The 22,408-nt window shown below is 47.0% G+C and overlaps 1 protein-coding gene across 2 annotated transcripts; it reads left to right on the forward strand.

Annotated features, from left to right (window-relative positions):
• The first annotated feature begins 2,155 nt into the window (after positions 1-2,155).
• On the forward strand, positions 2,156-9,608 carry TMEM171 (transmembrane protein 171). Of its 2 annotated transcripts, none has more exons than XM_005858015.2 (3): positions 2,156-3,101; positions 6,891-7,032; positions 9,333-9,608. In XM_005858015.2, exons 1-3 carry the CDS (start codon positions 2,465-2,467, stop codon positions 9,526-9,528), a joined length of 975 nt encoding a protein of 324 aa, XP_005858077.1. In that variant the 5' UTR covers positions 2,156-2,464; the 3' UTR covers positions 9,529-9,608. The 2 variants fall into 2 exon arrangements, with proteins under 2 accessions (XP_005858077.1, XP_005858076.1); XM_005858014.2 differs by having other exon boundaries at positions 2,161-3,101; positions 9,330-9,608.
• The last annotated feature ends 12,800 nt before the right edge of the window (positions 9,609-22,408 follow it).

Raw genomic sequence — 22,408 nt, forward strand, 5'->3', positions numbered from 1 at the left:
GCGCCAGCGCCGAGGATCCCGCACTAACCTTTCCCGGGGAGACGCGCACACAGGCCCCCTAAAACCCACGGAGCTATTTCCCGTAAAAGACACTTGCCTCTCCTGCCTGGATCCCCAAACACACCCGAGCGTTGGATGTAGTTAGGCGCTGCTGATCTGGAAATGTCCTTTGGAACACGGACAGTGTGAGGGAGGCGAATTTGGCTGTGGGAAATTAGGGGTAGGTTGGTGTTTAGAAAAGGCTTAATTGTCTATTCGTCTATGTGTCCGATCGTGGGTTCATGTGCGAGAGAGAATAGACAGACTGACTGACCCCACTACCCACACACTGCTCTGCATCAGGCCCTTGATCCACTAGGCCCTGGGAAGAGGGTACAAGTCCACTTGGGGCTTCTGTTTTCTTCACTGGTGTTTGGGAATTTGCCTGTAGAGTCCCAGCGGTTCTCAACCTGTGGGTCGAGACCCCTTTGGGGGTCGCCTAAGACCATCGGAAAACACATATATAATTACATACTGTTTTTGTGATTAATCACTATGCTTTAATTATGTCCAATTTGTAACAATGAAATTGGGGGTCACCACAACATGAGGAACTGTATTAAAGGGTCGCGGCATTAGGAAGGTTGAGAACCACTGCTATACGGTTGAAGCCTTGTCACTCACTCCAAATTTGAAGGTGTCAGGAATACAGTGAATTCCTGATAGGACTTTGTAGCAGAGACGCACCCTCATCTCTGGGACCAGCAAAAGGGATTACATGATTCAGAAATTTAAAAAAAAAATAGTGCAATACTTTAAGTCTTTGTCTCAGCTTAACTGCATCGTCATAAATAGTTCTTCCAAGTCTAACAATGAAAACATACATCGCCTTCTTCCTTCAGCTTCCTTTTGATTCTATCATATTTTTCCTGGAAAATTACTTCCTCGTGGAAGACAGTCTGTTTGCTTTCTTTACCTGACCTGACCCTACTTGGTCATGATTTGGGTTTGTCAGATGGCCTTGGCTTCAGAGCCGAGGGCTTGAGCTCCTTCGTGTGACCACGGATGCAGGTGGCACCGCTATTTTAAAAGGTTTTCTTCCCTTGAGCAGTGAGGACAGTCTTCACCCTCGGATTGTCCTTTCGAGCGCCCGGACTTGAATATCCCATTCACTGGAGCAAACAAGATAACTGGATAGCAGTCAGCCTGCGTAAACCAGACCACTCTTCAACCACTGCTCCCGATACTCAATACGCGATACCCTTGAAGCGCAGGGCTGGGGTGATCTTGGGGAAAGTGCTTTCCCACTTGACTCACTTGTACTCTTCTTTCAAAGTCAGGTTCTATTGCTGTTTAACTGGTGATTTTATCAGCTGCTTATTTTTAACAGCCTAATCCTCTTTGTGGAAGTGGGTGGCACCATGAAGGAGGGTGAGCGCGAGGCTGCCCGGCCACCTGTGAGACAGGGCTCCACCCGCCCCCGGCTGGGCCACGCTCCCTGGGTTCATCCCAGGTCCACGCAGCCAGGCCGCCAGATTTCATGCCCAGGAAGCCCCCGAGTGAGAACTCAAGCATCACATTTTGACAGAATTAACTTAATACCCACCAAACTCGCTGCGTTCCTGAACTGCCTTCCCAGTCCATTGACACTGCTGAACTTGGCTGTCCTGGAGATGTAGCCTTAGCATGAAGCACGGAATGGAAAGTTGCTGCGGGTCTAAAACAGGAAATGGAAAGTTAGTGACTGAACAAAAATTTACCCGCGTGGAAATGCTCAGAGCAGCTGTGATGAAATGTGGGATGTCTGTAAATCAACAATAATCCCTGTGGTTCTTCCCTCACTCGCCATTGTTTGTTTGCCTGGGTGAATGAGTTTGTAAGACTCAGAACAGGAAAAGCCACACCCAGTTACTTTTGCTATATGGGTTTTAAAGAATTTTATTAAAATTAAAAAAGTTTTTTAATTACAGTTGATATTCAATATTATATTAGTTTCAAGTGTACAGCGTAGACATTTAAATAGCTTATGAAGTGACCCCCGATAAGTCTAGTACCCCCCTTACATCATACATGGTTATTATAATATTATTGACTATATTCCCTATGCTGTACATCCCCATAAGGAGTTTTTGTTTGTTTGTTTTTTGTTTTTTTTTTTTTAGAGATACTCTGAGGTGCATGGTAATTGCATTTTTTCTTCTTGAATATCTTCATAAAATTAAATATTCAGGAGTTTCTGAATGCCCGTCCTTCTGACTCATAAACCAACTCATTGTTCAACACCAGTGTAGCAGTGGGGTGAAGTTCTATTCCCCATGAGTTCATCTTGGTGTGACTTCTGAAATGGCCAGCAAAAGAACAGGGTGGGTGAGGGACACCTGTGCCCGCTTTAATTTGGTGTGTTGTTCTGTTTGCAGGGCTGTTGAAGCCACTGGAGGGAAGGTAACACTGCCCACCCCTCTCCGGGGAGGGGCCCCTTCTGGCCATGTCTCCTGCAGCAGCTGAACCAGATGGGGTCCAGCGAGACAGGCATGTCAGCATGCTCATCTTCTTCCTTTTCGTCTTTGGTGCCATCCTGCTGTTTGTGGGGGTCCTGCTCTCCATCTTTGGGTTCCAGGCATGCCAATACAAACCCCACCCAGACTGCAGCCTGGTGCTGAAGGTCGCTGGGCCTGCGTGTGCCGCAGTTGGACTTGGGGCTGTGATCCTGGCCCGCTCTCGGGCACTCCTTCAGTTCCGGCAGGGGCGCCGTCGGGGCAACCGGGCGGACCCCGACCGGCCCTTCATCTGCGGAGAGAGCCGCCAGTTTGCCCAGTGCCTCATCTTTGGATTTCTGTTCTTGACCAGCGGCATGCTCATTAGCATATTGGGCATTTGGGTCCCTGGCTGTGGCTCAGACTGGGAGCAGGAACCACTGAATGAGACAGACACTGCCAACGAGGAGCCCCAGATCTGTGGATTCCTGTCCCTGCAGATCATGGGACCCTTGATTGTGCTCATGGGACTGTGTTTCTTCGTGGTCGCCCATGTTAAGAAGAGAAACAACTTGAACGAGGGCCAGAATGCCTCTGAAAGCGAAGAGAGACAGACCCAGAACACGGAGCCTGTGCAGGTCACTGTAGGTGCGTGGCTTCATTCCTGTGCGTGCTCACATCACAGTGGCTGTTCATCAAGGCTTCCCTGGGCCTGGCCTAGATTCTCTCTCTCTCTCTCTCTCTCTCTCTCACACACACACACACACAGTGCTGCTGCTATGGTAGGCCCCATAGAAGTCCTTGTATACATCATTTTGCCCCAGTAATTCCATATTATTTAGCAAATGCTTTGGGACATTAAGTGGTAACCTTGAGTAATGTCACAGAGCAAATTTAGAGGAAAGAATCTCAAGGACAGCCTGCAAGTCCTCTCTCACTTTAGGGACCTGCCAAGCGGCCCTCCTCCCCCTGTTATTCTCACACTAAAACCTGTGGCACTTTGCATTGCTGGACGCATGAGTTCGCATCCCGTTTATATATCCATAAAGTGAACATTTCTAAGATTCCTTCCAGCACTAACTTTCCAGGATTCTGAGTCTGTCCCAAGTCCACCAGTCTTCTATGTTTTGAGGGGCCTTCTGTTTTTCTGCATTGTTCTTTATTTTCTGTAACTTCAGGATTAGGGCAAAGTTGGGAAGCAGTGGCATAAATGAAGATGAAATGTGGCAACACCTGTCCCTTCTTTCCCCCATGGAATGCCTAGTAATTCCTTTTGGTTCCCTTGGGTTCTGCTGAATAGATGGATTACCATTTCCCAGAGTCAGCCCCCCCCCCCCAAGAACAATGTCAGTAACTTTGGCCTCAGCTTCACACAACCAAGAAAAAACCCTATTGCTACTCGTTTTTGCAAATTACTGTACTGCGGTTTTTTTCCCCAGTCTCCTTTAGAAAGCTCTGAAGCCACATCCTTGACCTCTAAAAGGCTAGGCAAGGAGAATCGCAGAGCAGAAACCATGGAGGGAACAGAGGAGGAGAGTGGCGAGTGAGAGGCTCCTTGTGTCCGGGGCTGTCTACAGAGCCAGCAGTGCTCCCAGCAGAGACTGGGCGGTCCCTGGGCTGCGGGCCCTGCAGGGCACCAGCCTCAGAGAGGAAGGGCAGATGGACTTACAGACAATCCTTGCATTGAGCCAGGGTTGATGCTCCCAGCTTATTTCATTGTGTATTTATATACTATGGTGACAACACAAATATTAGTTATCTATTAATAACAGCTAACACATATGTCAAGTTTACTCCTGTGCTAAACACGCATCTTAATGTTCTTCAAGGGCCTATTGTGTGAAATGCCTTCACTTCCCCAAGGACCAACTGAGGCAGATACTCTTAGTATCTCCATGTTAGAGATGAAGAAACGGAGGCCCAGGGATGTTAAGTAATTTGCTCAAGGTCGCAAAGTAGCAAGCAGCAGAGCCAGGATCCAAACCCAGGCGGGTGGGCACTCATATACTATGGCCCTTGCATCGCACCTTCCCCAGGGCACGGGCTGGAGTTCTGTTTCTGCTGGTTTTGTCTTCACCTGGGTTCTGGGTAGTTGTCACATGACAAAAGGGCTCACCCAATATAGACGGTCTCAGTCCTTTCGGGGAGCACAGTGGGGTCCATGAGAACACCCTCATGGGATGCTCAGTGTTCACTTAGTTGGGGGGACATTTTGAGGTGTGCCCTTTGGATTTGCTATCAGGAGAGTTTGGGGGCAGCCTCTGTCCTGGTGGCTGGAATGTGGGGGGCAGTGGGTAGCAGGGCTCTAACCCCTGGGCAGTTCTGCCCTGCTGTTGGCACTGCATAGTTTAAAATCTTAAAATCTTTTCTACTTAACCCTTTAAATCCCATCAAACCTGTGAAAATCGGGCACCCTAACTCCTTGTTTTTCTCTCCTTTATATTATGGCATGGGGTTTACATTTTTAGAAATCAAGACTTTTAGTACAATTGATAAGACTCTGGACATTGTCTCTAATGGTCAGTTCTGCCTTATGAGGGAAACTGGGGTGATAAGAGGCAGTTCTTGGCTCGGTCCCAGAATTCAGCTGTTCCCCCTACACCCGCTGGTAGATAAACCGATGATGTCCTCTCTGTGAACATACTCAGCGCTGGACCTGGGCCCGCAGCAGGTATGGGAGACAGCCCTCCCTGACGGGTATGATGCCAAGTCATGGAGGATACCAAGTCCTGCAGGGCCTAGTGACAGGGAAGCCCCGGGGGGTTGGGGGAGACTTTTTTCCTGTTGAGAGCAGATTGTGAGTGTGGGAGGCTGGGAGCTGACTGGCAGATGGACAAGCCCAGAGATAACTGTTGACTTTGCACATTTCCTTGTTTGTGTTTGATGTTTGATAGGTGAGTGGCCTGCTTTAGAGGCTTATTCCCAAGTCCTATGTCCTACAATGTGTAATTAAAGTGAACACTTAACTTTACTTCCTCTGACCTACCCTGAAGAAAATGAAAAGCCAAGCATTATGCTTTATCAATTTAGATTAGCAAGGTAAGCTCCAACAGCTAGGAGCGGTGGAGTTCACGCCCAAGGGGCAGAGTGGAACCACTGGCCAGGACTGCCAGTTGGGAGTGTTTCTCCAGACATGCAAATAAGTGCCACATGCTGGCGGAGTGTGAAGAAAGCAGCTGTGAGGGCGTGGGACAGCTGAGAGGGTTTGCTCTTTGCCCAGCACTGTTTTAATGGCTGACTGTGAATCCACTTCTCCTACCTGCCCCGAGGCAGGTTCAGTGATGGCCTACAATTGACAGATGTGGCAGCTGAGGCCTAGAGGGGTTCAATAACTTGGTCAGGGCCATGCTGGGTTGGTAACTGGCAAATGGGACCCGGGAGCTCTAAAGAATCCTGTCCTTAGCTAGGCAAGCATCAGATCTGCTGCCCAGCACAAACCCAGCTCCTTCCACAGAGAGGAAGCAGTTTAGAGCTTGCATCTGGTCCCTCGGTTCTCCTCCCCCAAACACAGGTGCCTGGCTAGAAATGCTGCAAAGTTTGACTGTGTTTTGTGAAGCTTGGTGAAATATTGGCAGGTAAAGACTCTACAAGAGCATAAACCACAGCTGTGGCGATGCCAATGATGGGACGTAGGGTAGCTAATCTGTTCAGAGGTGAAACTGCATTTGAGGAACAAGGCACTTGATCCAACACTAACTTTTGATGAATTAAAAATGTAAGTTAAGCCCAGCTGGTGTGGTTTAGTGGTTGAGTGTCGACATATGAGCCAGGAGGTCACGGTTCCATTCCCAGTCAAGGCACATGCCTAGGTTTTGGGCTTGATTCCAGGTGGGGAGCGTGCAGGAGACAGCCGATCAATGATTCTCTCACATCATTGATGTTTCTCTCTCTCTCCCCCACTCCCTTCCTCTCTGAAGTCAATAAAACAAAAAGAAAAGAAAACAAATTGTAAGTTAGAAACAAGAAAAACTTTAAAGCTGTACCCATCCCAAGGGAGGCACACGGTTAGAAAATGCTTCACTGAAATGCTTTAGCTCAGACAATGAGAAAGGCCTACTATTTTTTAAAAATTGTGGTAAAATATATATAATATAAATTTTACCATGTTGACAGTTTTTAAGTGTATGGTGGCATTGAGTACATTCACAATGTTGTACAATTGTCACCACTCTCAATTTCCAGAAGTTTCTCCTCATCCCAAACAGAAACTTGGCACCCATTAAACACTAACTCCATCTCCCCCTCCCCCCAGCCCCTGGCAACCTCTACCTTCTGTCTCTAAATTTGATCAAACCACTTTTTGATTCTGTAGTTGGCATAGGGGTTGTGACTATTTCTATAGATGAGCCAAATCTGTACTCAATTTATTTTGCGCTTGCTAATTTGTTTGCACTTATTGCTTATCCATCTTCCACAAAACATTGTGTGTCTCCTTAGGTGATGCCGTGATCATATTCCCGCCCCCTCCGCCTCCTTACTTTCCTGAGTCTTCAGCTTCTGCCGTGACCAGAAGTCCTGGAGCAGACAGTTTGCTTCCAAATGAAAATCCGCCTTCATATTACAGTATTTTTAACTATGGGTAAGACTTTGCCTTTGAACTCCAAGAGAAGCATCTTCATCGTTGCAGGCCTGTACCTCATTTTGGGCCAGATGAGCTGGAAGGCTGCAGTAGAGGAGTAGTAAACATCAGAGTGTATCTTTTCTTGCTGACGTTATGTCAGAATTATTGCCTAATGTTAACAGTACCTTTCAGGAAACTTTGGGCAGCACATAAGTTAAAAATTATAAAAGTTGTTGTGCCTGGTTAATGTGGAGCCTTCTCCAGCCATCTCTCTGTGCTCCTAGCGGGGGCGACCCTCACAATGTTTAACAACCCGTCTGCCAAACTGAGCCGGGCTCGGGAGGCCCCTGCTTGCTGCTTTAGATTGTAGGGAGACGTGGGGGTCCCAGGGCACCTCCAGGAGGTACAGAGGGTGTTAGTAACTAGTGGACGTTCTTGAGTGACCGGCTAAAGTCACTGCACCCTGACCTGACCAAGCTGCATTTTCCCTTCAATATTAAGTTGTTCCCTGGGCCTCAGAGCCTCTCGGATTAACTGAAGAGACATAGAAGATCCCCCACGTGCCACAGATTAGGAGGCGTGCATGTGGTCAGATTAAAGAGCAGAAATCTAAGGGCTTTTCCTTTAGGCAGAGCAAAGCAGTTGAAGGTTTTGGAGTCAGAGCGATGGGCTCCGAGCCGTTGGTTAGCACAGTTCACAACGGGAAAGGCTGGCCGTGGCCAGACCGGTGGGCGCTGAGTCTCATGGACAGGCTGAGGTACCAGGAGCCAGACTGTGGCGGTGAGGGGGGGGGGGATGGAGAGGACAGTGAGGAGGAGCAGAGATTGTCATGTAAGGGGAGGGACAGGGACAGTGGATGTCCCTGGCAGAGGAGGAGGTGGGACTGAGCTCAGGGTACGTGGGGGAAGATGGTGCACAGGCTTGTGGTAGAGGGGCAGGTAGGCTGAGAGGCTAGGCCTGGACAGGGAGGTGGAACTGGAAGAGGTTGCTGAGACAGGAGAGCAGCGGCTTAATGACCTGCTGAGGATCCATGGGGGCAGGCGTTACAGGAAGGAGTCCTGGGAAGTGCCAGGCAGGAGCAGGGCTGGCAAAGGCTCTGGTACCTTCTGAACGGGCGACCAGGATGTAGGAGGTGAAATCTTCGCTGCCAGAAGGTTTTACAGGGCAAGGTGAGTGGGCGAGCAGATCAGTGACCGCTGACTTCTGAGACATGGAGACGTGCATTTTTGAAAGCAGTGGGAAGCAGGACACGAGAGTCGCTGTGAGCTGGCGGGGATGGGTGCTGCCTGGGCTGGTCACTCACCTTCTGAGGTACATGTCCTTGTGCTGCAGAAGGGGCGGTGAGCTGGAGAGCTGACCAGAGACGAGTGTAGGAACTGCCCTGCATGGATGAAGGGGCGGTTAGGGTCCAGACATTTGTAGAATTCTGTTAGTGACGTTTTCTACTCTTTTCTCCAATGATGAACTTCTCCAAGCCCCAAAGTAAATGTCTATTAACTTAAAAAAAAAAAAAAAAGACTCCTGCTGCTGTGATGATTTCTGTGTGCCAGTCAGGCTTTTCTTGCATTACCCCGTATAATTCTCAGTCTCGGGAGGTCTACACTGTTATCCCCATTTTATAGACGAGGAACCGAGGCTTAGCCACTGCACAGCTAGAAAGCAGCAGGATGGAAATTCAGATGAGGTCTGCCTGGTGCCAACGCCCACTCCATTAATGACTATGCCTTCCTGCTTCCTTCACGTTTTTGGCCCAATGATTTAATTTTCTGTTTGCTGTCCATCTTACGTTAGCTGCCTCAGAAGACACAGTAGCAGAGAACAGTAACTGTGTGTGTGCTCTTTGGGGGCGGCACCTGTACATTTGTGCTCCAGGTCTTTTCAGTGACAAAGGAAATGACAACAGGAGTGAGACTCTCCTAATGTTACCATCAGCTCTAAGGAAAGTAAGGGGCAAGGAATGAAAACATATCTATATATATAAAAGGCTGATATGCAAAGTGTCCCCTTGGGAGTTTGACCAGGAGACCGGGAGTTTGATCGCTTGCTATAACTGTGCTGACCACCAGGGGGTGGCACAGAATGAAGGAAGGCCCCAGCCGGCAGCCGGCAGCCGGGGAAGGGAGGCCCCGGCTGGCAGCTAGAAGGCCCTGATCGGCCCTGATCGCCAGACAGGCCTAGGGACCCTACCCATGCAGGAATTTCATGCACTGGGCCTCTAGTCTATAAATAATAGAATGTGAAAAAATGACTCCTTAGGTCCTTGCACATTTGAAAAGAACCTTCTCCTCCCTTTCATGTTCTCTCTCTCTTTTCAGCAGGACCCCAGCTCCTGAGGGCCAAGGCACAGCCCCTGAGAGAGAGCGTGTATCCATCTACACCATTTCGGGGACTCCTTCATCCTCTGAGACCTCCCACACGCCACATCTCTCGTCTGAATTGCCTCCCAGATACGAAGAGAAAGAATCTGCTGCAGCCGCATCCTTGTCTCCCTCTTCTCAGCCTTCCCCACCATGAACTAGTGACTCTGGTTCAATTTTATATAGAACCGATCACTATTTTATTTAATTTGTTTTTTAATAAAAAGTACAATAGCATTGGCTATGTTCTGATTTCCCTGGTGCAGCATCAACAGCAGTGACAAACCTTCACATACACGAGAGGGTCAGGGACAGAAAGTTAAAATGAGGCATATATGACATTCTGAGCTAGGATGGGGTAAGGCACTTTGGGGGCTTCAGAGGTCATTGCAGGATGAGAAGAAGAGCAGACGTTCAATAATTAGTAATTTGCCCTGCCCTATCTATCTATATATATAAAACCCTAATATGCAAATAGACCAAATGGCAAAACAATCAAAAAACCGGTTGCTATGTTGTGCACTGACCACCAGGGGGTGCATGCAGAACATGGCAGGCGTTGGCAGCAGGCAGCAGAGTGCGGAACACGGCGGGCGTTGACCATGGGGGGATGCTGGAGCAGGTGAGTGGGGATGCCAGACCAAAGCAGGGTGCCGGTCGCTGTCATCAGGGCAAGCCTCTGGTGGTTACTGAAAATTCTTTGCTCCTGCATGCCACGGTCCTACTCGGTGCTTGCACCTGCTGCTAGCGCTGGCCCCGCTCGCACCCGCTGCCAGCTCCCGGCGCCGGTCCCAATCACTTGGCATCATCAGTGAGTGCGAGCAGTGGCTGCCAGCCATGATCGCCCCTGAGGGCTTCTCCACCTCCTCCTGCTCCTGAGGGGTGATCAGGGGAGCAGTGGCCGGCCCCAATCGTTCTGCACCATCAGCAGGTGTGAGTGGGGCCAGCGCCATCAGCGCGTGGGAGCAGCAGCGGTGGGAGTGGGGCTGCCGGCTGACGGGACCAGGGGCAGTGGCAGGAGGGGCCAGGCAGGGGCGTGGAGGATGGGCCAAGACCTGCCCCTGTGCCCACCGCAGCCTTGTGGCCCACAGTTCCTTTCAAGGTGCATGAATTCGTGCACTGGGCCCCTAGTAGGTAGATAAAGTTATCTCTGATAATTTCTTATTATGGGCAAGGCCCCTAATTCAAGTTCTTGTAATCTAGGTAGTTAAAAAGAGAGAAGGGCAGAAGTTTCTCTTGAAGCATTTTGATTGCCTTTAGTTCAAAATAATTTGCATACCACAGAGCACATCTTGAGGTGACTCACACAGGTTAAGCTGTTAGGGCTTCACACCCTGGGAGAGGCAAAGTGCCTCCAGCCGGCACAGACATGTAAGCAGGTTCTCTCACTTAGGCCTCTAGTCCAGGTGCTTGGTGGGATCATTCCTATTGGATGAAGAAGAAAAGGCTCAGAACTAATTAACTCACCCAAGGTCACATGCTTCTAAATGGAGAGGTGGGGCTTGAACCCAGCTAGGTGGTTTCTGAAAGCCAGGCGCACGCGTCAGGACCCTGTGCTGTCAAAGGCCAACCAGAGTGGGTGTTAATGTTCAGCTCCGTCCATTCTGCCTCCGGTGTTAATTGCTTCTGAGGCCGAGAAACCAGATTGCTCTCCTAATTTCGTTATTATTTCTTCTTCCTCATCTTTCCCTTTCTCTTCCTCTCCTTCCACCTCCTCTTTCTATTCCTTTTTTTCTTTTCCTCATTTAGAAAGACAGTAATCTGGGTAATAATTTACACTGGGCAGTTACCAGTATGCCGACATCCTGACGCCTCCTTATAGTGAAGTGACACTTTAAGAAAAACATTTCCCGGGATACTGTGGGAGCAAGAGTCCCCTGGAGAGGTCGGGGCAGGATGTGCCTTTCTGTATTATCACAGCCTGGTGCCAAGCTGTCTGGACTGACTTTTGTTCTCATAAGGCTGCTGCTGAACACAAACTTTTGTATAGTTGGGTACAATGATAAAAACATGTATTTAATTCTAGATTACATAAAGCTTAAGAAATAATCTCTAAGTATTAGCAGTTCTGCCTTGGAGAAACTGATTTAAAAATATATATATATATTTTATTGATTTCAGAGAGGAAGGGAGAGGGAGAGAGAGATAGAAACATCAATGACGGGAATCATCAATCGGCTGCCTCCTGCACGCCCCCTGCTGGGGATTGAGCCCCGAAACTCGGGCATGTGCCCCTGCCTGGAATCAAACCCGGGATCCCTCAGTCCACAGGCCGACACTCCATCCACTGAGCCAAACCAGGTAGGGCAAGAAACTGATTTTTAAAATATGAAATCGGTAGTAACTTAGCATTTTGGGTAACAAAATTTGATGTAGCAAAAATGTGAACTTTTTATGCCTTTTACACATGCCACATCCCCATTAAAATCAATGTTATCCAGCGTGGAGGTGCCTGGAAGCAGAACTTCAGGGCCTTACTGCTCCAGTAGCTGAGCTGAAGTATAACTGCTCTCATGGGAATCGCCGCCGCAATAAATCAGGCCAGCAGCCTGCCCCAGCAGTGCCCATCTAGTCCTAAATTGGACATTTATTGGATTGAACTGCTCTTAAAATTCTGCGCTTTTTTCCTGGAAGGTTAATTATTCACATTTTAAAATTAGAACAGAGGGTAGTTTATAACCACTTCCTCCTGCTGTTATTTGTTTATAATGATTAAGCTGAAATTTCTAGGTAGAATTAGTTTTAAACATTTATGAGTTCTCATGTACAATCAGGAGCCCTTTTCATGGCTCTGAGCTGGGAATTGACATGAAGTATTCTACCTTTGCATGCTAATCAACCTAAAAAAGCTTTTAGAAATGCTCAGGTGTAAGTTTGACCTCCTGATTAAGGAAGTCTAATCTATTTCCATGAGTCTCTCTGGTACTCAGCAAAGTGGGGACTGAAGCCACAGCACAGAAAGGGATCTCCCAGTGGGAGGCTGTTAACAGCAGGACTGACATCACAGGCAGCAGAGCTGCTGTGACTCATACAGTCAGAGGAAGAGGCGGCCTTTGCCTGCCAAGGTTCTGGCAAAGGATGGCAGCATCTGAAAACCCACCTGGCTGCTGTTACGTCTTTTTTCCTTATGTTTTAACATTTTTAAAAATCGAGGTGAAATTCATATGCAGGCATACCTCGTTTTATTGCACTTTGCAGATGTTGCATTTTCTGACAAATTGAAGGTTTGTGGTAACCCTTCAAGGAGCAATTCTACCGGCACCATTTTTCCAATAGGCTCAGATGAAGGTTAGCATTTTTTTTCCTTTTTAGCAATAAAGTACTTTGTGTAAACAGAACTTTTATATGCGTTGGGAAACAAATTTGTGTGGTTCCTTTTATTGCAATATTCCCTTTAGTGCGGGAGTCTGGGGCTGAACCTAAGTATCTACAAGGTATGCCTGCACCATAACATTAACCGGTTCAAAGTGAACAGTTCAGTGCATTCAGAACATTCACATGTTGTATGGCCACCACCTCTCTCAGGCTCCAAAACATTTTTATCCAAAATAAAACGCATTCTCTTCCTCCTTCCCACCACTCCCAGCCCACCAGCAACCACCCATCTGTTTTCTGCTTCTATAGATTTACCCTTTTTGCGTATTTCATGTAATTGGGGTCATGTCCTATGTGACCTTCTGTCTGCCTTCTTTCATTTAGCACATGTTTTTGAGATTTATCCACATTGTAATATGTATCAGTGCTTTTTCCTTTTAGAGCTGAATAATAGTCCACTGTATGTATGTGCCACAGTTTTGTTTATTCACTCATCCATTGATGGACATTGGGATTGTATTTGACTTTTGGCTGTTGTGAGTAATGCAGCTCTGAACATTCGTGTATAAGTATTTGTTGGAGTATCTGTTTTCAATTCTTTTGGGTATATACCTAGAAATGGAATTTCTGGATCATATGCTAACTTTTTAAAAAAAGATTTTTATTGATTTTTAGGCAGAGAGGAAGGAAGAGGGAGAGACAGAGAGAAAAACATCAATGTGAGAGGGAAATATTGATCAGCTGCCTCCTGCACGCCCTACCAGGGATCAAGCCCACAACTCCAGGCATATGCCCTGGTCAGGAATCGAACTGGCAACCTCCTGGTGCACAGGACAATGCCCAACCACCTAAGCCACACTGGCCAAAGCTCATATGCTACTTTAGTCTGAATTTTTGAGGAACTGTAGTTGTTTTCCACAGAAATTGCACCTCTTTATATTCCCACCAGCAATGGATAAGAGTTCCAATTCTTCCACACCCTTACCGATAGTATTTTATTTTTTAAATTAAAGTTATATTATAGCCATCCTAGTTAGTATAAAGTGGTAGCTCATGGTTTTGATTTGAATTTCTCTAATGACTAATAATGTTGAGAGTCTTCTCCTGTGTTGTTTTTGAATATTATTATCAGTAGCCTAAGAAATACTAGTATTACTCCAGATTCTCCTCCTATGGTGTTGGATGGTGTGATGACTCACCTCATAGAAAATACTAGTAGTGAGGAAGTCTGCAAATTCAAGGGAGACACCCACACAAGGCAGGCGGTGCCGCCATGCTGCCGCTACACTGTGAACACCCCTTCTTGTGAATTCTTTATCCTCCCTGGGGTCAGTTAAGGAACTGACCCCATCAACCAACTCAACTGAAACTAAAGCAATTTTTGACAAGGGAAGGTACCTTTGGTATTTCTTCAATTTATGAACTAAGGAGGAATGGGGCAGGCCAAGAGAAACAGGTCTCAGAGAATGAGAGCCAGGGGGAAGGTAAACATGTGTCCATAGAGTTTCCACCTGAGAGGTGGGATTGGGGTGGGGAGAGGGACAGGAGGAGTTAAAGTGACCTCTGTGACATCCTCATGTGGTGTGACCGTTGGTGTTCTGGCACCGTTGCTGTGCAGAGGACTGTGTTTCCCATCGTTTCAGGGCAGGTTGTAGGAAAGGAATGGATCCAAGAGATAGGAAATCAGCCCTGGAAGGTGGCCTAACGTGGGCAGAAGACGGAGGGTACGTAGTCTGGATGGATCTTTCGAGGACCCAAGATGATAGGAACTATGGTAATTACTGAAAAAATTAAATTCCCGAGTTCCATTCTAAACTAGCCCAAAGAATCCAGATCTCCAGGGGGGACAATGTTTATCATGTGAGAAACCTGGGAAACACTGCCCGTGGGAATAATAGAAACTGCAGAGGCGACAACAACGTGTGGGCTCGATTATCTGGGTTACGAGCACCTTGTAATTTCTAGGCCCTCTGGGAGTCCTGTTACACACCCAGCCTGTGCTAAGGTCCTGAAGGGAAAGATGTAGGTTCACAGTCGGCCCCAGTGTTGATGGTGGCTTCACACAGCCTCCTTGACCCAGCCTCACAGCAGCTCTGTTGGGGATTCACGTGAGAGCCACCAGTGGAAGGGGAAACAAAGTCTGAGTTGCGTCCCCTGCTCTTTCCTCTCTCACCTGGGGAGTTCTCCTATGTTTTCAGACTGGAGGACCTTGAACTCACTTATTAAAGAAAGCATGGTTTTATCTTTGATTCTTTGTGTTGGAAGACAAGATTGCTGCATGTCTACATGATACAGATGAAGGGAACATAGTTGGGTTCACACGGAAAATGCCCGAGAGTGTGCAGGTGGGGAGCAATATGAGCACTGCCCCTGCCGTCCTCTGGGGGACTCCCAGCTCCAGTGAACCCAGTTGAGAAAGTTCCCCCATCAGTGTGATGGGCTGGGCTCTGCCAGGTGCCATTCTGGACACAGAAAACCCTGATCATTGAGCCTCTGATGTAGGAGCTTCTCTGAGGAGAAGGAAGTCAGGAAGCACACTGTGGAGGTGGTGGGAGAGCTGGAGGGGAGAAATGTCCTCTGACTGTTGGTGGGGAACCACGCATGGCCGGTCAGCTTCATGCCATGAGCCTCCTGGGACCTGGCATACCTGGGATTCCTGGAGTATCATGCATGCTGCCACCAACCCGAGCACCCCAATGGGAACAAAGTGGAGGGCCTGCATGCAGCTTTCCCTAATAAGGAATGCTTTGGGAGGGTGGGGAGAGTCCAGCTGGATGAAGCATGGGACTGCTGGAAAGTACTGTTACCCTTTACCTCACTCAGGAGGTGCCCCAGCGTCTGGCTGAGGTGGGGCAGCGCTGGGAGTGCAGAGTGACTTCATCCCTTCCCTGTCTGAGGGTGGCAGACAGCAATGCGATGAGGAAGGCTGGTGGGCAGTGTGCTCCTGGAGGCTGCTTGGGCCTGAAGGAGCTGGAACTTGGGCAGGGTGTGTTTTGGGGGCTGGTTGAGCCACCACTGCTCTCATGTGCAAAAAAATCACTCATAGGACTTTTCCTTAAAGGCCTTTGAACTAGCGAGTGAATCCAGCCTACCGGTACGTGGTGGGCCAAATGGATTATTTATTAGGAGGACTGTGCCTCTTCCATGAGATTGAGGGGCCAAGACCCAACAAGATGGAAAGGTCCTGGGCTGGCCCTGCAGGAGCTTGATTCTTTCTTAAATTCAGAGCCATCCCTGTGTCCCCAACCCCACGTAGGAAGTGGCCATTTCTCTGTCTGTCAGGTCTCCTGGCCTGGCAGACACTTCCTGCGGTGCCCAGCCTTCACCTTAAGGTGCCTCCAAGACCCCCTTCTGCAGGCGCTGACGCTCTGCCCCTCCTCTTGGAACTGGGCAGTAAAGCTGCCAGCAGCTGCTCACTGTCTTCCTGGCAGGCTGGAGTCCCCAGGAGCCTGCAGGCTGGGGTGAGAGCACAGCTCTGATAGGTGTCCCGGCGAGCTGCTTCTCTGCTGTGTCCCACTGACCCCTCCCTGCCGCTCTGGGAAAAGGAACAAGTTCCTGTGGGTCCCATGAGTGGGATCTGGCAGAGCCCGATGTCCTTCACCAGGCCTGTGTCCTTCACGGCTGTGCACTGGGAGGGGACCTTAGTGCCAGTCACACGAGGCCACAGGCAGGTCTCTGTATTTCCATCCCTGCCCATCACTGAGCCGTCCTTCCCTCTGGAAAGGAGCTAGAATTGCGGTCTAGCTCTCATGAAGGTCTTTTCTTTCTAGAGTAGGTTCCTGGCTTTGGAATTCTTCCTTTCTTTGAGTTACAATGTAATAGTACTACTAATTAAACTGAGTAAAGTAAAAGATTTTTTTGAATTTTTAAAAAATCCTTAAGATGTATCTCACCAAGTACATATGTACAATTTGAGTAGTATGTTGGAAGTCCTTGCCCTAACTGGTTTGGCTCAGTGGATAGAGCGTCGGCCTGTGGACTGAAGGGTCCCAGGTTCGATTCCGGTCATGGGCATGTACCTTGGTTGTGGGCACATCCCCAGTATGGGGTGTGCAGGAGGCAGCTGATCGATGTTTCTAACTCTCTATCCCTCTCCCTTCCTCTCTATAAAAAATCAATAAAAATATATTTTAAAAAAGAAGAAAGTCATTTAACGAATTGCTTTTATATTACCAATCTGATATGTAATTAGGGTCATTTATTCCCATTTATACTCAATATTAAGGTTAATATTGTTTTTTCATTTAATAAATAATTTAATTATTTTATTTTTTGATTATTTTAAAATAATTTTTTTATTTTTTAATTACAGTTGACATACAATATTGTATTAATTTCCAGTGTACAACAAAGTGATTAGACATTTATATAACTTATGAAGTGATCACCTTGATAAGTCTAGTAACTGTCAACGGAAGAATGTCCAGCCTATGAAAAAGTTTTATAAAAGTTTGAGCCAAACTGAAAATTGCCAGGATGCCAAATCTCAACAAATTGAGAAAATGCTCTGGAGAATGGCAATTTTACAGCTTATTTTATACATTAAAATTGAAAGAGGAGATGTAAGGAAGGTTACCTGAAATCCACTGGTGGTGGATGAGGGAGGCGGGAGAAAGCAAAGCGGGGAAATCTCTGAGGCTGGATAAAAAGTAAAAGGAGACACATATTTCTTCTCCATCGGAGGTGCAGGAAAGTTAACATTCGCAGCACACAGACATGGCATGTGGGCAGCAAGATAACAATGTGGTCTGTGCTCTGGCGCCGGCGGTTGTGCCGTGGGGGGTCTGGAAAAGAAGCTTCTCTGACATTTCACAGGTGTGTTACCTTAGATGCACAGAGACAACCGACATTTTCAAAGTTAAAGATTGACCTTTGTCAAGGAAGCTACAGGCTTAGGACTTGACTACCCACCATGACCCGCTCCCAGTTAGGAATTTTATGTTCAGACCACCCTGTGCGATGACTTATTTTCTGGTTTGTAAGGCCGGCCAGGCAGGCCTCTCCTGAGCTTGTCAGGTTTCGTATGTGGCCTCTTTTTTGTCCACATATTCATCTGACACCATACATAGTTATTATTGACTATATTCCCTATGCTACTTTACATCCTGTGACTGTTTTTACAACTGGAATTTGAACATCTTATTTTAAAATGTTTTTATTGATTTCAGAGAGGAAGGAAGAAGGAGAGAGATATAGAAACATCAATGATGAAAGAATCATCGATCAGCTGCCTCCTGCACGACGCCTACTGGGGATCCAGCCTGCATCCTGGGGATGTGCCCTTGAGGCTGGAAACAATCCAGATGTCCATCCATGGGTGAAGGATAAACAAACTGGTGTATTCATACGATGGAATATTACTCAGCAATAAAAAGGAACAGACTACTCACATATGCAACAACATAGATGAATCTCAAAAATATCATACTGTGTTAAAAAAACAGGCAAAAGAATATCAACTGTATTATTGGATTTATGAAGTTCTTGACTATTTGCCTATAGTGTAAAAATTAGATCAGTGGTTGCCTGGGGCAGGGGCTGAAGGGGTGGTTGGTTGCTAAGGTGGCATGAGGGAACATTTTCTGTATTTTGATTGGGGTAGTTGTTGTACCCTTAAAATAGAAGCATTAAAATAGAATGTTAATTTTACTTTAGTAAAAATATGTTAGACTAAAGAGAAATAATAACCAAATGCAATATGTGAATCCCAACTGTACCCTGATTTGCTGAAAACAAAGCTCCTAAAGATATTCTTAGTATGATGAGGAAATGTTGGATATGGCTGGCTGTTAGATGACGTTATAGAATTATTGCTAGTAGTCTTGGTATGCTCCTGTGGATGGGTGGAAGCATGTCCTTATTCCTAAAAGCTGTGCACAGAAGTGTTTAGAATTGAAATGTCATGATGTCTGCCACTTACATTCAAATGGTTCATGAAGAACAAAAATATGTATACAAACACACAGAGATGAAACAAATCTGGCAGATATTAATAACTGTTGAAGAAAAGTAGGGGCTATATAGATGTTCATTGTACTTGCAACTTTTCTCACTTTTCAACATTCCCCAGCAACTTTCTGTAATAATGATTGGGGTAAGGAAAGTTAATATTGAGGTATAATGGCTTACCCTGAAGTCTACAAATTCTTCCTTAGATGAGGACCCTTATAAAGACATGGCTAGAGTTATTTTCTCCCAGTGCTTCTGAGTGTGTGTGTGCTTTTGAACAGAATCCCGAGAACAAAGAGCATTACCTGGTTGCAGCTCTGCGGACTTGGCTTCCTCGGCAGCTCGCTGGGCCCGGGAGGGTCTCAGAACACACTGTGTCAGGAACACCAGGGCTGGGCCACTTCTCTGCTGCACCGGCCAGAGGGAGGTGAATGGTTGACTAGCTGCCCACCCTGCATGTTGAAGTGTTCTCTGAGCCTGCCCAGGTCACCCCCTTGCTCAACTCTGCCAGCCAAGCTAAAAGTCTCATCACAAACGCACTGAAAAAACAAGGCCCAGGTGGCCCTGTTTGCTGAAGAGTGAAAATCAGGTTTACACATGCACCTTACAGAAGGTTACATTTTTGCATAAAAATGTCTCCCCTCATGCCCAAACCCACTAATGCCCTGGAGACTCTGCCCAGAGCCTGGGGCAGGTGAGGTCATGGGGATGGTGAGAAGGGTAGGAAATCCTGTGCCTTCTCTGGAAGGGGCATCTTCAGCAAGTCCGGGGGCGGAGCCAGTGAAGGGAGGGGCTGTTGAGTCTGAGGCCAGGAGGAGAAAGGGATGCAGTGAAGTCCACACCTTGACCAGGAGGGAACTGAGTTCAAGGCGCCTGAATGTAGACCCTGTGAAATGTTACGGAAATGTCCCAAAGTTAAAGGCTGAGAAAGGTTCCCTGGACATGGCTGCTTGTAGTCTGGGGATCAGGGCCAAGATCTCCTGGGGAAGGGGGTGGGGAGGATATGGAGGCACAGGTGCAAACGATTTTTCCAGAAGTTTGGTGCAACACTGTGATGGCTATGGAAGAAGCAGGGAGAGGGGAGAGGTTTTCAGTGACTGGAGCCCGAGTGTGCTCAGGACTGCACTGAGAGGTGTGACCCTGACCCCGAGACAGGAGAGTTAAGAGAGGAAAGGGGAGGGGTGTGCTCATTCTCCTGCGGTTTATTTAACAAGGAGAGACCTCTCTAGATGGAGGGAATGTGAGAGGGGCAAAGAGACGTGGGAGGGAGGGTAAGATACTAGTGCCACCCAGCTAGTGTTCCCACTGTGCATTCAAATTTCATGTCTTTAAAAATAAAGAGTGACCATACGTACAACTGTAGTGCATATTTGAAAGTCACTAAGAGAGTAAATCTTAAAAGTTTTCATCACGAGAAAAAAAAATTGTAACCATATATAGTGACGAATGTTAACTGGACTTACTGTGGTGATCATTTCATGATATTTACAAATACCAAATCATGTTGTACACCTGAAACTAATATAATGTTTTGTCAGGTATGCCTCCAAAACAATAAAGAACCTCATTTTATGTAGCTGTAGATCTAGGCCTACTTCTTATCATAGTTAATCCAGGAAGAAAGGGAGAGAGAGAAATAAAGAAACCAACAGATATGTAGGGAGTCTGAAATAAAGGGGAAAGTCAAGCCACCAAGTGATGGAAAGAGTGGCAAAGCAGAGAGATACAAAGAAGAAATCACATAAAAACCCACCAGGAGATGGACAGCTGGGTCCCACACAGACCCGCTATGGGAAAGAGATTCGGATTGTCCCCCTGGGTGAATCATTGCCTTTCATAGGGTAACACCCCCTTGAGGGTCTTTTCAGTTTGCCGCTGCTGCTTTCCTGCATCTCTAGGGAAAAGTCACATGGTCGGTAGCCATTATACCCAATTCAAGTATTTCGATCCAATAAATCTGTTTTTCTAACTTGACTGGGATCCATTCTCATTTGGAAGAGACTGGCAAAGAAGATAGATCAAATCATCTATCTATCTATCTATCTATCTATCTATCTATCTATATATATATATATATGGCTAAGTGACCAACCGTCCATCTGTCCGACCATCCGACTGGCCAGCCAGCCAGCCGGCCAGTACATATGATGTGCACTGGCAATTTAAAAATAAACGTGGCTCACACATGCATGATACATATAAAGCTCTTGCTGGCGTTAATTGCACAGGTGTGTTTCAATCTGTCATTGTCGATCGTGAATTTTATTGACACTTCTATTATAGAGAAAGGGCAAATAGCAATATTAAAATATTTCTTCTAATTAATTTCCGTGCACTGGGCCACTAGTGTTTTATAAACATTGATTGACCTCCTATGTGCAAACCTATTGTCTTAGTGCCCAGATAAAAAAATTAATAATAGCGGCTGTATCCCTGAGGCCCACGGTTGCAGGACTCAGGCTGTGAAGTGGGCTGTAGCACAGAGCCTGCTCAGGGGGTGTGGCCAGCTGTGTAGGCTTGGGGTTCAGAGATAGTGACTACCTGGAGGGAGGGGGTGGGTACCAGACTGGGCCTTTTCTACCTGAAAATGGTGCCGTATTAAAGGCTAAAGAGGCCAAAGCGGTTTCTTCTCATTCCTGCAGCCATTTACCATTAGCAGGTCCCTGTGGTGGCTGCCATAGGTATATAACACAATGGTTTTACTATCAATGTTTGGGGCTGTAATTGGGCTTCCTTTCAGAAATACACCAGTTGGAAATAATATTATCTTCTGAGAGTTAATCCTGAATAAAATCAACTCAATACATAAAGGACAGAACAGAGATAAGCAAATTTACCAAATTTGGCAGAGAACAGACATCAGTCCTCAGCAGTGTGTGCCTTTTGCATGTTGTTCCCTCTGCCGGAATGCCTTTCCCTGCATCCTCTAGCTACCCAAGTGCTACCACCTTTGGAGACTCAGTTGAAATGCTACCACCCCATGTACCTTTCTTTCCTGATCCTCTCAGTCAAAAACAACACTCTTTTCTCTACACCAAGCATGTCAAACTCGTGGCCTGCTGGCCACATGCCTCGTTTATTTGGCCCATGTTAGCCTTTGAGTTTGACATGCTTGCTGTACACTCTAAAAGTGTGTGTTTAGCCTTGTTGTCATACATATTTTCTTCTCTCCTGGAGTAGAGTTAGTGGGTTATATGTAAGTTCCCCCTACTCCAGTATAAACTCCTTGGCCACAGGAACCAGGTCTTATTCCACACTCTATCCAGGGGTCCTCAAACTTTTTAAACAGGGGGCCAGTTCACTGTCCCTCAGACCGTTGGAGGGCCAGACTGTAGTTTTAAAAAAAAACTAGTTGGCTGCTAAGCAACAGACAGCGGCGGCAAAAACACCCAGCGGGCCGGATAAATGTTTTCGGCGGGCCGAATGTGGCCCGCGGGCCGTAGTTTGAGGACCCCTGCTCTATGCATATCACAGGTCAATAAAGGTTAAATGAAAGACTGAGTAAATGAATGCATGTGAGATAACCACTTGACTATGCATTGAAAGGTCTGGAAACCAATCCCAGTAGAACACATTGCTAGAAAGAATGCATTCTTACTAGTAGCTAACTACATAAAATCACACACAGATTTCAATAAATAGTGCACAGTTGTTACTTACTTACCTACTTACTCGAGGAGAAGTCTGTCCTAGTTGGGACTCCCCAGAAATAACCTTGGATGGGGGGTTCTTGTCCATGTGACATGTTGAGGAAGTGCTCTCCGGGAAAACTA

This window comes from Myotis brandtii, unplaced genomic scaffold, assembly GCF_000412655.1.
Source record: "Myotis brandtii unplaced genomic scaffold, ASM41265v1 scaffold115, whole genome shotgun sequence".
NCBI lineage: Eukaryota > Metazoa > Chordata > Mammalia > Chiroptera > Vespertilionidae > Myotis > Myotis brandtii.

What these genes read in the sequence shown, in the direction of transcription:
- TMEM171 (XM_005858014.2), top strand. Translation starts at nt 2,465, where the DNA reads ATGTCTCCTGCAGCAGCTGAACCAGATGGGGTCCAGCGAGACAGGCAT. An exon ending in GCCTGTGCAGGTCACTGTAG is followed by an intron (nt 3,102 to 6,890) that starts GTGCGTGGCTTC and finishes GTGTCTCCTTAG; the next exon opens with GTGATGCCGTGATCATATTC. An exon ending in TACAGTATTTTTAACTATGG is followed by an intron (nt 7,033 to 9,329) that starts GTAAGACTTTGC and finishes CTCTCTTTTCAG; the next exon opens with CAGGACCCCAGCTCCTGAGG.